The 14669-nt window shown below is 33.2% G+C and overlaps 1 protein-coding gene across 2 annotated transcripts in view; it reads right to left on the bottom strand.

Annotated features, from left to right (window-relative positions):
• The window catches only part of CWC27 (CWC27 spliceosome associated cyclophilin), a 238606-nt gene that overhangs the window by 111492 nt on the left and 112445 nt on the right, over positions 1 to 14669 (bottom strand). For both annotated transcript variants that reach the window (XM_063086708.1, XM_063086709.1), the window contains exon 11: positions 10089 to 10192. In XM_063086708.1, the coding sequence (XP_062942778.1) occupies positions 10089 to 10192 (104 nt within the window). The remainder of the gene's footprint in view (positions 1 to 10088; positions 10193 to 14669) is intronic.

Raw genomic sequence — 14669 nt, 5'->3', positions numbered from 1 at the left:
CTGCATCTACTAAAGGTTGGATCAAACTGAAGAACAGAGCAGAGGAAAGAACACTGAACTGGAACCTAGGTGTCCTGAGTTCTAGTTGTACTCCCTTGCTGTGTGATGTTGGGTAAGCCCCTTAATTGGCTGGCTTTGGAATCCTATGTATATAATGGAGAGGTAGGGTCAGATAATCCTTTTAGGACAAAACTGTGATGATTGCACAGAAGTATGCAATATAAATAAAGCACATTAAATATTAGAGTTTCTCATGCTTAACACATTCCTTCAGGCTGGCTTACTTTCACATTTTAAACATACTGTAGCATAATGTTTTAAACAAGTTTATATTCCAGTGTGGTCATTTTTTTCTTTTCTTTAAAAAAAAAATCAATCAATATAAAATATTTTTTGTATATCAAAATAAATTCTTAATGATTTTTTAAATATTTGGACAACTTGTTAGTTCTGAGAACTTCATTATTCCTCTTGTCCTTTCTGGCATTTCAAATTCTTTAACGTAGCAATTAATATAATTTAGGGATGATCTGATTTTTGTGTGGAAAAAATACTAATATGCAAAAGCTGCAACTGTACCATCTGCCAAGTTTATGTGAAGAATTTTGAAAATATAACCATTTAAAACTGTCAGAATATTGCATTAATCATTTAAAAAAATCAACCTAATACCACGCAGATTAAACTGTCCAAAGTAAGTTTTAATGCAGCATATTTACAGGTTTACACTATAAAGTTGTGAAAAGAATATCTTTTTCAAATTTGATTAAGTGCTGCAAGATGTTGAAGAAACTCAGCACTCAGATGAATTATATGTTTGATGTCATTTTTGGCAAAACCTCAGAAAATGTCACATAAAAGAAAAACATCTTACTTAAAACAAAGTTTTGACAGCAGTCTGGAAAAGTTAACAACTCTATTCTCAAATTGTAACACTGGTTATAATCAAACTTTTAATGAGGATATTAGTACCCCCCTTGAGACAATCTACCTTTTTTTTTTTTTTTTTTTTTGTCGTTTTTTCGTGACCGGCACTCAGCCAGTGAGTGCACCGGTCAGTCCTATATAGGATCCGAACCCGCGGCAGGAGCGTCGCCGCGCTCCCAGCGCAGCACTCTACCAAGTGCGCCACGGGCTCGGCCCGAGAGACAATCTAAATACAAAACAAAACAATAAAACATAACATGTGCACATGTGCGTGCACATGCACGCACACACACACACTCACCCTTTATTATCTTTCACTTTCTAAAGCAAACAGATTTGTTATTATTTCAATATTGGCTCCAAATATCCAATCTGATTCAAATGTTTCCTTGCAGAATTATCAGTGGCCATTTGATAAAGGAAGAAGTGGCAGACTACAACATCAACTCAGGATTCTTTTAAAATAATTTTTTAAATGACTGTTTTTAAATGAGAGGTATAGAAAATTCTCATCAGCAGTGGAGATGGATTCCCTGGCTGTCAATGCTCCCAAATATTCTAAACTCTAGAAAATGGTGGGAAACCTCATCTCTTAACTACATTTAAATGGTCTTTACATGCATCATCCTCTATACCTTATGCTGTCTGATATAAAAGAATTAAGAAGAAATACCCATAAAGCAAGTTGCTCCTTTAAGAGTTATTGGTCAATTTCAATAGGAAAGTTTTTTTTTTTTTTAAACATATTATAAACAAAAATTAGAATAAAATGATATTACAGGGAAAAAATACATGCGTGTTTCTGGCATGAAGATAAAAAAAGTTCAGAAAAATACATATCATGAAGTTAACCATGGTTATCTTTGGCAGAAGTATTATGGAGTGATCTTTCTTTTTATCCTTTATGCTTTTCTACAGTTCTGATATTCTTGCAAAGGTATATGTTACTTTTATAATTATAAAAAATAGAGCTTATTATTTTATTTTTTTTAAACAGACAGTAATGGCCCAAAACTAACATTTACCTGTATCAATTAACAACTAATTTTTACTGGGTCAGGAATGGCACAGATATTAGTAATAGGATATGTTTAGCAGTTATTAAAAATATAGCTAAAGGCCCTTGTCAAATTCCCTACATTGGAATTGCATCATCCACCAGACAGAAAGAATGCTTATTAGAAAACTGTATTAAGACACTGAAAAGATGCAAACAGATATCCTGAATACATTGGTTCTTAAAAGTTGCAATAGATGAGTCCTAAGCAACCCCTAAGAGGTCTGCAAGATGGCCCAGAATTTAAGACATTATAAAAATATGTGGATTGGTTAATTTATATTTCATTGCACATAAAAATTAAATATGCCTGTAATGTATGGTTCAAAATGTTAAAGCTCAACAGGATTTGCTCATGATAGCTAATGAGAAAGTTTCAGATGGATTGTCCAAAAAAGAAGAAAGCACTTTGTGGACTCTCAAACTAAAGATGATCATCTCTTATTCACTTTATCAAAAGATTAAATTGTTCATATAATTGTGAGGGTATGCACATCTTTACATGTGCTATAGAATTTTAAAAATCTTGGGCCGACCCTGTGGCTCGCTCGGGAGAGTGTGGCGCTGGGAGCGCCGAGGCCGTGGGTTCGGATCCTATATGGGGATGGCCGGTGCGCTCACTGGCTGCGCGTGGTGCGGACGACACCAAGCCAAGGGTTACGATCCCCTTACTGGTCACAAAAAAAAAAAAAAAAAAGAATTTAAAAAATCTTTACTATTTATAAAATTATATTATTGAAAGATATATTGTTAATAATATAGCATGCTTTCTAGCATGTGAAGGTAGTAATATGTTCAAGAAAATTTCTCTTGAGAGACTGATTATGCTAGCTATAGAACAAAGTTTTATTTTTCCGGGACTTCCAGTAAATGAGGTATTCTACACAATTGAATATTCCAGATAAGGGAATATTATTTTTAACTGATTAAGCCTATTGAATTATTATTTTATTTTTTTTACCAATTATGTATGAATCATTGCCCATCTCTACATTACTAAAGAATAATAAATACCATCTAAACTTTTCTTTATGAATCAGAGTCATTGTAATGAGCATCAATAACTTTATCTTTTAAAGGTACTAACACACTCTCAGAGTAAGTGAAGTATCTACAGCAAATACATCCATAATATTTGACTACTATGTTCTTGTGTTTCCTTACCTAGTGCCAGTGGTTGGCTATTACCTTTTGCTGCTACCAGAATAGATGTCTCTAGGCATGCCTTTCTATTTCACTTCAAAAAAAATTGTTTTAAGCCCAATAAAATAGTGTGCTAGAAAGGTCCATGGGTCAGCTTCTCCTCTGTTTTTTCTTTTGCTTATTTATTTATTTTCTCTTCTAAATTATTGAGATACACTTCATATCCCATATGTATATGGGAGTATACTCTCCCTAATGTCTATTATTTTTTAATCTGTTTTGAACTTAGAAAAACGGATTATCAATTTGTTAGCACCATGCCCAAAGTAAGAAAAAACAGAAAATGACTGGTGGCTTGAGAGGCTGTCTATGAATCAAGTGCAAAGATACTTTCACTTTTCCATGTAAATAAAGTAAAAATTAGCACATAGGTTGAGTGTAGATTATGGGGAAAAACAGGTCTGACACTTCCGGCCTCCAAGAAAAAAATGATGACTCAAAGAAAAAAAATGATGACCTGAAGAAAGTTAACTGCTTTGGATAAAACGGCGAGTTTGCTGAATGAGAAGAATTTATTCGATGTGGTATTAGGCAAAACAGAGCTAACATTCCAAAAGGGTTTCTGTTTCTTATAAAAACCAAGATTAAGCTGGTTAACATTATATGTTAGACACATGAAAAGTAGTCAAAAACTATTTACTTTCACAACCTATCTATCAAGCCTGAGAGTCCTTAGTCTGACTTAATCCAATATTAAAAAGATAGTTTGAGAAACCTGAAATGGCCCAGTTCAACTAGAGAGGTACTAAGCGACTCAGGGATGTGTTTCATGAAGAGACCTTAAATTTCTTGATTACAAGCTCAGATTGCCCTTTCTCCTCTTATTTCTGGTACTAGTCATAGAGCAAGTATTGTCTGCTTAGAAATTTGAAAAAAGGCTTTGACACCTTATCTTCCTAAAGTTGATTAGAGAATATGTCCAAACCTGTATTCCTGTGTGACCATGTTTAGTTTGGTACTTGTTTTGATATGATAAAACTTAAAGAAACCTGGGAAGGACTTGGAGACATAATTTAATGAAAAGGATTACATAGTTTATTAAAGAACTTGACAGAGCCAACACAGGAAACCAACTCTATCTCCAATTAACTATCAATCTTATTCAAAATTTATTATCCCCTACAACAATCCTATGCACAGGCCTGGATGATTTACAGTGGGACTAGAGAGACTCCAAGGCTGTAAACAGGATTGTCCTGCAGTACATCTCTTTTGACATTGCTGGTATCTAAAGTAAAACACCACATTCCTTGTTTACCTAAGTAGGGGTGTTGGAGCCTACTGCAGATTCTGTATTCATCTAAGAAATGCAACTGTTTTGAATTTTACAAAGTCAAGTTTCATGCTATTTAAAATTTTTTTAATTATATGACTATAATAATGGTTTTATTTATTGATATTCTATTTCTTGCATTTACTGAAGCATACTTTTATACATTATCTGAAGTCTTTAAAAAGTAAATAGATGACAAACCAATGGCAAATATTATGAGGTTATATTTATATAATGTATCTTCCTAAGAAGTATAACTCTATCTACTACCTGACAACATCTTTGTGATATACAGAATAGCAGATCCTATATATCTTTAAATTTATATATACAGAAATGGATGGGTACAGACTTCAAAGTAATTCGCCTAATGTGACAGAACTATGACTACAATATAAGTCTGTAACTGTCTATACAAATCTGGCTAAGGATCTGGCCCTCAAACCTAGGTAAAGACTATAAAACCAATGGAATATTAATCCCTTGATGAAAGGTGATTTTCTAAGATCACAGAATCCCTAGAGAAAGTATCATACCTATTAGAGCACCTGGCTAAATGGGAGACCTCCATTCATGCAATAAGGAAAAAACCAGGTATTTTAATGCACAGGCATTAGAACACAAGGCTTTTTTGTTCTTCCCAAGTGCTTTTAATCCAAAGATAATATATTAGATTCTAAAATGAAGTAGCAATAGTCAGCAAGTGTTAAGACTTATCAGATGTATTCAAAAAACCAGGAAATAATATCACCAGAAGCTTTACTTAAAAACATACGCAAGTTCACACGCGACCCTTTTAACAAAGAATATCATTATGGAAACGCAGCTTTGAAAAACATAGAAAGTTTATTTTGAGATTTTAATTTATGTCATATTTACATACAGCCATATTGATTATAGGCTTTAACTGCAACTAATACAGTATTCATATTTTGAATTTGTAGGATTTGGATAGGAAACAAAATGAAAGCAGAAATGGCTATATTTTTTTCTCACAAATTTAAAATTATTTTTATACAGTACTGTAAATTTATTAAAGGTTTTCTCATGATTTCATTTACTTTTTACAGGAAAACTGAGAGGTGGAGAAGGCATGTTTCATCCCAGGACTTATAAGAAAACTGAATCACAAAGCCTTAAATAACTTCACTGCTAGTAACTGTAATTAAGAATTTTAACACTTCCCTACTAATTTTTTGAGAGGATATACTATTCCAAAGCATTCTTATAACCATTAGTGTTACATATAACAAGTATCTAGTATTATTACCAAAATTACTATTAAAATACCAAAATTAATGTATTTTTAGTCTCTCTATTTAGCAGGTGTGGTACATGCATTCAGATGGAAATTCATACAGAAGAGAGGTCTGTATCACATGACAATTTGCTACATCATACTATCCAAAAGGTAAATTAAATTGCTAGACATAGCATAAAATGTTCAAAAGACCAAATCATTCAGAATTGCCAGAATACTCAGATAATTTAGTCTTGGACTAAAATAAAACACTATAAAAGCCTGATATGTAGCCATATAGTCCAATCAAGAAATCTTTCCTGAATAGGTTCGTGAGGGTATTCAGCTCAATTGATGCATAAAGTTACAGAGCCAAGGTCAAATAACACTTTCCAAATTCTTTTCATGTGAGGATCTTACTATGCAAATATGTATGAGAACCTCTGGATCTGTTGCCAGAGTTCATGTAGTTCTAACCTTGGGATATCTGTCAACTGAAAAGACAGGCTAAGTTCTGACATGTGTTCAATGATGCCTGAAACTCTACTTTGTTTCTGTAATGCTATGTAGTGAGATGGCTCATGTTATCATTTTTAATCATGGGGAAAGGAGTACTACTAGACTTGAAAACTTCTTAGAAATGTGAATTTCAAATTTAATATAGTGTTTACTAAAATTCACAAATCTTTCATAGTAAACCATTTTTCATCATCGTATCAGCTATACTTGTCATTCTGAAAAGATCGTAGGAAGTTTAGAGGAAATACAATTCTGAGAAAAAGGTAATCCATATCATGGATAATAGATAGATCTTAAAAAGAATTTTGTTAAGCATTTTAACAAGGTAGTGATTATAAAATATTACTCCTAATAGCATTCTAAAAATTTAGAATCAAAATAATGGCCAAAATAATGGCTCTTTGTTTCTAAATATAATACTTCAATAAGAAGAACCAGAGTTCCTTGGAGAAATCATTGATTACAGGTCCGGAGAAGGGAAAATACAAGATCAGCCTGGAGTATCTTGTGGTGCCAGAAAGTAAGAAAGTGCTTAACGGATGAGGGCAAGTTAAAAGGACACAGGAACCAACCTGATAGAGCTACCAATGGCCAAAGCTGGAAAAACGTTGAACAAAATAAATAATGATAGTTTGGGATTATAATACATAGGGTAATATAAATATTCACAAGCCCATATTGAAATAAATCAATAATAGATGACAGCACTCTTTTTTACAGAAGAATTCCAAGTAATAAAAGTAGTAGGAGTCAGGGAAATAGTTATAGAAAATCACCATTGGACCACCACAGTAAATAACTGTTGCCCATAGGCAAGATCTAATATCTACCAATGAACAATAAAATTAGTGGGGCGGAAGCTTGAGAAAAAACAAGGTATTTGTATAGTCTCCAAGTGTCTTCTTCCGATACCTACAAATCTCAAAGGTAAAAAGAATAACTGTATAGTGTAGCAACTCAACACATACCACTTTAACCTAGTAATCAAGGTAATATCAACAGTAATAAGACAATAGGCATCAGGCTACCCTTGATATAATACACTGAGAAGGAATACCATTTATGTGGTAATCTTGCCAAAAAATGCATAACCTTAATCCAATCATGAGAAAACATCAGACAAACTCAAGTTCATAGACATTCAACAAAATATTTATCCAGGACTCTTCAAAGTGTCAAGGTCATGAAAGACAAGGAAAGATTGAAAAACTGTCACAAACCAGAGGAACCTAAGGAGACATGATAACTAAATACAACATGAACTCTTGGAATGAATGATCGAGCAGAAGAAGAATACTAGTGGGAAAAATGGTGAAATTCTAATAAGGTCTGTAGTTAGTTAATAGTATTGTACCAATATTAATTGCTTGGTTTTGATCATTGTACCATGGTTGTATAAGACCTTAACTTTAAAGGTATACGGAAATTCTCTGTATTACTTTTGCAACTTCTGTATAAGACTAAAATTAATTCAAAATAAAACAATGAAAAATAAGTAAATAAAATGGCCCATTCTGAGACTAGAAAAGAAATGATAGCAACCAAATGACCCAATGTTTTTGGAAGTTAATTTTTAACTGTCACTCAGATTTAGGGCAAATCCAGGTATTTCTATATGATTTAGGAAACATTAAATTCATAAAAATAATTATTAATATAATTCCCTTTCTAATTATGGAATAAAAAGGATTTAACATGGTTAACATTCACATAAATAGACCGAAACAAGCTCTGTAAGAATCATCTCTTTTGTGTTAAGAAATCAGTCTTTGAAGACTCAAACCTTTCTTTACCTAATTGTATTTAGTATTTCAAAGGCAGATAAATAAACATAGCACTACTTATGTCTAATATAGGCCTTAACTATACATCACTATTATAGTAATTATTTACTGCTTTTACTCCAACTAGATCATGAACTAGAGGCAAGAACCATACATCTGTTACAAACCTTATGCCCCTAGTCCAGCACAGTTCTTAAGATATGTCAGTATTTATAATCATTATCTCAAAAGTGAATAAAATATTTAAGCAAAAGATCTTTCTAGTTGAAAAGAATTAGTTTCATATATTTAAAATGCTTTTAATTATAAGAAATAGTCCGGTGGGAAAATTATATATAATCTTAAAAATAAAATAATCCTCATTGGACTTCTTTCAAATCTTAATATTGCCAATTGAGCTTGTTTCTATTGTGGGTTATTTTTTACCTACATTACCTAGTCATAAATAAGTTTATCCTTTCTTTTAAATTCAGTTTATAATTTGTGCCATTACAGTGAGTTAATTTTTCAATAATTAGTTTCATTCAAATATATATTTCAGTGACTTTCAATTCTTCATGAAGTACATGCCTTTACTACAATAGTCACTGGAGATATGGTGCAAATAATCTGTGAACTATGCCATTTAAATTGTTATGTGGTATTACGTGTGATACTTAAAATAAATAACAACAACTATGGCCAAATGTTCTGCATTAGAATATGTATTCCTTAAGGCTAATGGCTGTATCTCATTCTTTGATATGTCTCCAGTGACTGTTACAGAATCTGGTAGTAAAAACACTTCAAGCTTTCCAGAAGCATAAGAATGCAGAAGATATGTGTACGAAGGAAATTTATTAAGTTAAATTTAGTATACATCATTACAGGCAATACTGAGTAAAATTTCTGGTCATGTTCATTGAATCTACAATGCAATTTATTATTGTTAAAAACCAACAGATTTGAGGCTTCTAAGCTATTACTTTGGAAACTTAACATTGTATGCTTTATAGATAAAATGGTTTTAAACTGAATGAAAGATTTTCAGTGAAACAGCTTTTTTTGAAGCTATTCTTGCTTAATAAAAATCACAGTGAAGCAAAAAACATATTTAACCTATATCAGCAGGGTGTTATTCAGCTTTATCTATATTTTATATTTTTTATGTCTTAACATAATAGTAAAAACAAAAACAAACAAAAAACAAGAGTCGGTATTTAATACTATTAAAACCAACATACAATGTTTATACAAGTCCCAGACATAGAGCTTGATGGAGTTTGGATGTGTTGTCCCCTCCAAAACTCATGTGGAAATTTCATCCCCAATGTGGCAGTGTTGGAAAATGATTGAGTCATGGGGGCAGATCTCTCATGAATGGATTAATGCTCTCCCTGGGGGAGGCGGGATTAATGTGTGAGTTCTCACTCTTTTAGTTCCTGCAAGAGTTAGTTCCTGCGAGAGCTGATTGTTTAAAGGACCCTGGCTCCTCCTCTCTCTCTCTTGCTCCCTCTTGCCATGTGATCTGCTTGTACCCGCCGGCTCCCTGCCACTTTCCGCCATGAGTAGAAGCAGCCTGAGGCCTAGGCCAGATGTAGCTGTCCCAGAATAGTAAGCCAACTAAACCTGTTTTCCTTATAAATTACCCAGTCTCTGGTATTTCTGTTATAGCAAAACAAAATGGACTAAAACAGGGCTCAACACTTTAAAATGTTCTAAAGAGTACACAATATAAAAAAATGAACATTCCATCCCTGTGCACTTTTAATCCAGTTATATAATATGGCAACATTTAAGTTTTGCCTGATTTCAAGTTCTCATTAAACTTGCTTAAGAGCAACAGTTATGATCATGTCTGCATTGAATTTACTTCTCAGACAAATGTCCTCGGTAAAAGTTAATTTTAGTGGCTAACTGTCCAAAGAAAGTATTAAAAAATAAAACTAAAAAGACCACTCAACTCAAGAAACAAGGAGGTAGAAAGGAGGGAGGAGAAAAGGAGAAAGAAGGGAAAAGGGAAAGGAGGAAAGGAGGAGGAGAGAGGAAGAAGGGGTAAGGAAAAGGAGTATTAAGTGAAAATATAAGCCTGATAAATGCCCTTACCTTCACTTCTTTTCTCTGCTTGTTTTGCTGCATTTTCTACTTTTTTTTGTTTAGCTGCTAAGAGTTCCCGCTTTAATTGTCTTGCTTCTTTTCTGAGCTCTTCACTATTAAGCAAAAGACAGTTATGTAAGCATACAATATAATGAGAAAAAAGTCGTTTAGCAAAAACAGAACTGTTGATTAAGTACACCAAATCTAAGGAAAACAAAGTGAATAACGTAATTCATTCACTTTGTTTCTGTGTATGTATACTTGTGGTATGGAAACATACTTACAGGATATTATAAAAGTTGCAATTTTTCATAATAGCAACATAAATTACTATATATTCCCGTTCAAGTATGAAACATGAGAAAAGAAGTGATAAAATGGTCTATTGTCCTCCCAATTCCATAGCAAATATTCTAGCTTCAGTTTAATAATTCAAGGAGACCCTAATCTAGACAAAACTTTAAGTATAAATACTATTCACGAAACCTGGACATACACAAAAAATTTGGCTTCAAATTTTATTGAATTCCTAATTAGCACCAGTAACTACCATTTATTAACCAATTATTACATGCTAGGTGCAATGCTAAAAACTTTTAAAACTCATTTGATTTTTAAACTCAAGTTTTTGACTCATTTAATATCATTTTTTGGCATATAATTTCCTCTTCTGTGAAACCTACCAGGCTGAGGTATTCTGATGATTAATATAATCATGTGTTAAAAGCAAACTGAGCCAGAAATGTTGACTTCACTACAAGTCAAGAACAAATGACTTGTTCCTGAAAGCCAGTTTTAGGGAAGGAGATTCAAATTCATACCTTGGAAAAAATGATTAAATACTCATGTCATGAACCCATACGGTCACTTATGAATAGTCAAAACTATGCATGTATTACCTTTGAATGTCAGGCATTCACTCTATTTTCAACAAACTCTGGAGTTGATCATGGACACTCAGAGAAGGCTATAAGCCCAAGCAGGCACCCCCCCTTTGGAAAACATCTCCAAAGATATCCAAGCCAAGGTTTAGGGAAATCTCAAGTCTAGATAGGCCCATACCGATTCAACCTTTAGAACTTCCTCCTGATCCCAAACCCCATATCCTTTTACCACTATCCTATATTAGAGTTATCAAACTATCAATGTACATGACTCAGTCCTCTTTATCTTTTTTCCACATCGGACAGATACATCCACATTGTGTGTCTGATTGACCTCCAAGATCCTGAATTCTGAAACCTCCCTCTCTAACCAAAATCCACTATCTTTTTAAGTCTTTCATTCCCACTGAACTTGCACTCACTTTCACAATAATGAAAGCCAATTACTTAACCACAGTTCATGGTCCACCAGCCCCATTGGCTCTTGATCCATTTTGGATGCTATGGTCAGTCATTTCAGTGTTCTCATCAGAACTCTTAATTTTTGTGACTTGTTTGTCCTGTGGATACATCATAATCTTTGGAAGAACTTGTCAAAAAAATGGAGGAGACAAACCTCCAGAGAATATGATAATTTTAGATGTGGGATGTTGCCTGGGAATTTGCCCTTGTAATAAGTTCCCCAGGTTGATTCCAGTATGCACTCAGGTTTGGGACCCAATGCTTTAGGACTTTACTAAAGAAATTATCTTATCTCTTTTACAATTTTAAGCACTCCTACTTGACTGATCCTTTCATTCAGCAAACAAACATGCTCAAATTTCTCTGTACTCTGCTTGAATCAAGTGATTACTATCTCTACAAATGGACTTCATTCCTGAAAGAATAGCTTATATGTACAGTCTACTTCAACCTCTAACTTGCTAATCTCTTGCAATCTATCCCTCTTATACTCCACTGAAACCGCACCTGTATCATCCAAATTGAGTGGCCTTTTCTCAGTCCTCCTCTTCCTCTTTGTCCTCTCTATCATTCAATGATGTTAACTACTCTTTCCTTTCCGAAATTCTATCTTGATCATGTACCACTTCAGAATCTTGATTCTCTAGTTTTTCTTTTCCTGGTTATTTTTTCTCTTTCCATCTTATAATTGTTAGCATTTTCTCATCTCTATACCCTGTACACTGGCATTTTAATTTAATCTCACAACATCAACTAGCTCTCCTACATTAGTTATTTCCAAATCTAGATGTTTTGCCTTGAGTTGGTCCTGCATTTCTAACTATGTTACAAGTCTCCATGTAGATTAGTGCTGTCCATCAAAAATATAAGGTAAAACACATATGCAATTTTAAGTTTCCTAGCAGCCACATTAAAAAAAGTAAAAGGAAACATGTTAAATTAATTTTAACAACATATTTTATTTAACTTAATATATCAACATGTCACCAATACAAAAAAAATTAATGCAATATTTTACATTCTTTTTTTGTACCAGGTCTTCAAAATCTGGTGTGTATTTTACACTTACAGCACACCTCAATTCAGACCAGCCACATTTCAAGGCCTCAGATCTAAATGGACAGCAGGCCAGATGTCTCAACATAATTACATACTCTGTTCAAACCTGAAGTCATCTTTTTCTTTCCCAAATCTGTTCATTCTCCTGAAGTCCATATTTTATTGTGCAACCATTATCTTCCTAATGACCAGACTTTAAACTCTCCTGGACTGTTCCCCCTCCCTTTCACTGAATCAGTGTTGACTTACATCATTTTTCCAGTCTCTCTGACATGTAACAGTTCCTCTTGACTCTCACCAACAATACCTAGTTTAGGCTCTCATTATGTATTTCTCAGATAAATACAATTACTTCCTATTTCTTGAAGCTACATAAACAGAATTTTAGAAATCCCATATTTAGTCAGCCTGAGGTGAAATGAAATAGTGTATCACTGCACACGGAACGGCAATCACATCTTTGCTCCATCCACTAAACACCTCTATCTTTTTACTATGCTAGTTTTTATAACTTTTAATTTGGTAAGTAATTCCATTATTCAGATGATGTACTCTAAAGACTAAGGTCTTTGAAGTGGAGATTATTTTGAAAGTTGAAGAGGAAATGCTGCATTTCTAGGCAGAACAAACTAGTTATGAGAGAAATTTGAAGTACACAAAGAATGAGGTAAAATAGATACTGTTTAAGATACTACTGTAGAGGCAATACAACATGGTTACTGAATTAATTAACTTTCGATTCAGAAAGTCCTGAATTAAAAGCTAATTCCTATCACTTATTAGCTGGGTTACCTTAGAACAGTTACTTCACTTACCTGAGACTCAGTTTCCTCAACTATAAAGTAGGGGTAAGGTATGCAAAATATTGAGCACATAATATATGTTCAACAAATGGTAGCCATTATTATTTAGGTCATACATTTAAAATAGCACTACTGTTAAGGGCTGTTTGTTATGAGGGAATATTTCTTTATTATCTTACTTGTTATAAATTAATGCTACCTCTATGAGGGTACTTCAAAAAGTTCACGGAAAGATTTGCATTATCTTTTAATTTTATTTTTCTATGAACTTTTTGAAGTACTGTTGTATATGGAGACCAACTCTGTTCATAATTTTAAAAGAACAATGAATATATCATGCTTGCTTCTAAAAATCTATCCTTAAATAGTCAAATATTTAGATACATTATTGAAGTAGCCATATAATATACAAATTGAACAATGATGGATAAAAACTCAAAAAAGACATGGTGAGATATAGAAAGATAGGTCTACACAGATTATTAAAAATTGCTTCATTATGCTGAATTTTTCAGGTGATTGAGAATTTGCAACGTTGCCAAAATCTGTCAGACTATTCAAACAGCAGCATTTTTCAGTACTTGTGAAATGCGTAACTCTTGGAATGAAGTGCAAGTTTTTAAACTAATCTTTAGATCACAGTCTAATTTTTGGGGTCCCAATCTTACATTCTCTGGAATATAATCCTCTCCACTGGCATTAGAATATATTTAAATCTGTTAAAATGAGAATGAAAATTTTAAGCTTGGAGTACATGACACTGTATATTGCCAAACTATGGGCTTGCTTTCGAGTCCAGACGGCATCTTCTTGGCCCCCAGAGCCTAGTTTCTACTCAAATGGTAAAAGAAATTGCTTTTATAAACTGCTACTAACTCTAAGTAATTAATTTTTTTCTTAATAGGTATGTTACTAATTTGAATTCATTTTTATTTTAATATGGTTTGTAAGACATCATCCTTATCCACCACATAATTCTGCATTGCATTTAGTTTTTTAATCTGGTATTAATCTGTAATATGTTCTGCCCTAATGGAAAAAAGGATTTCTTTCTTTCTTTTTTTTTTTTAAAAAAAGCAACTCAATAAAATATCAGTGGCCTAGAAATTATAGCAGCTTTATATTTTAGTAATGGCAAAGAAATTACTATTCAACAATTTCTGGAGCACCTAATATTTGTATAGTACCATTCTGGGTACTGGCATAAAAATCAAGATATATAAGGAGGAAAGGGAACCTAACTTTGCTAGGTTCTTTAAATCAGTTACCTCTCTCACCACTTAATCATCTCAACCTGTGATATGGGCATTTTACCCGGCAAGAAGGCTGAGGTTTATGGAGATTAAACAAACACCTTGCCTGAAGTTACACAGTCAGTAAGT

The sequence above is a fragment of the Cynocephalus volans genome, chromosome 2 (genome assembly GCF_027409185.1).
Source record: "Cynocephalus volans isolate mCynVol1 chromosome 2, mCynVol1.pri, whole genome shotgun sequence".
NCBI lineage: Eukaryota > Metazoa > Chordata > Mammalia > Dermoptera > Cynocephalidae > Cynocephalus > Cynocephalus volans.
Note: the sequence above shows the minus strand (reverse complement) of the source record. Positions and strands in the feature narration are given on the sequence as shown.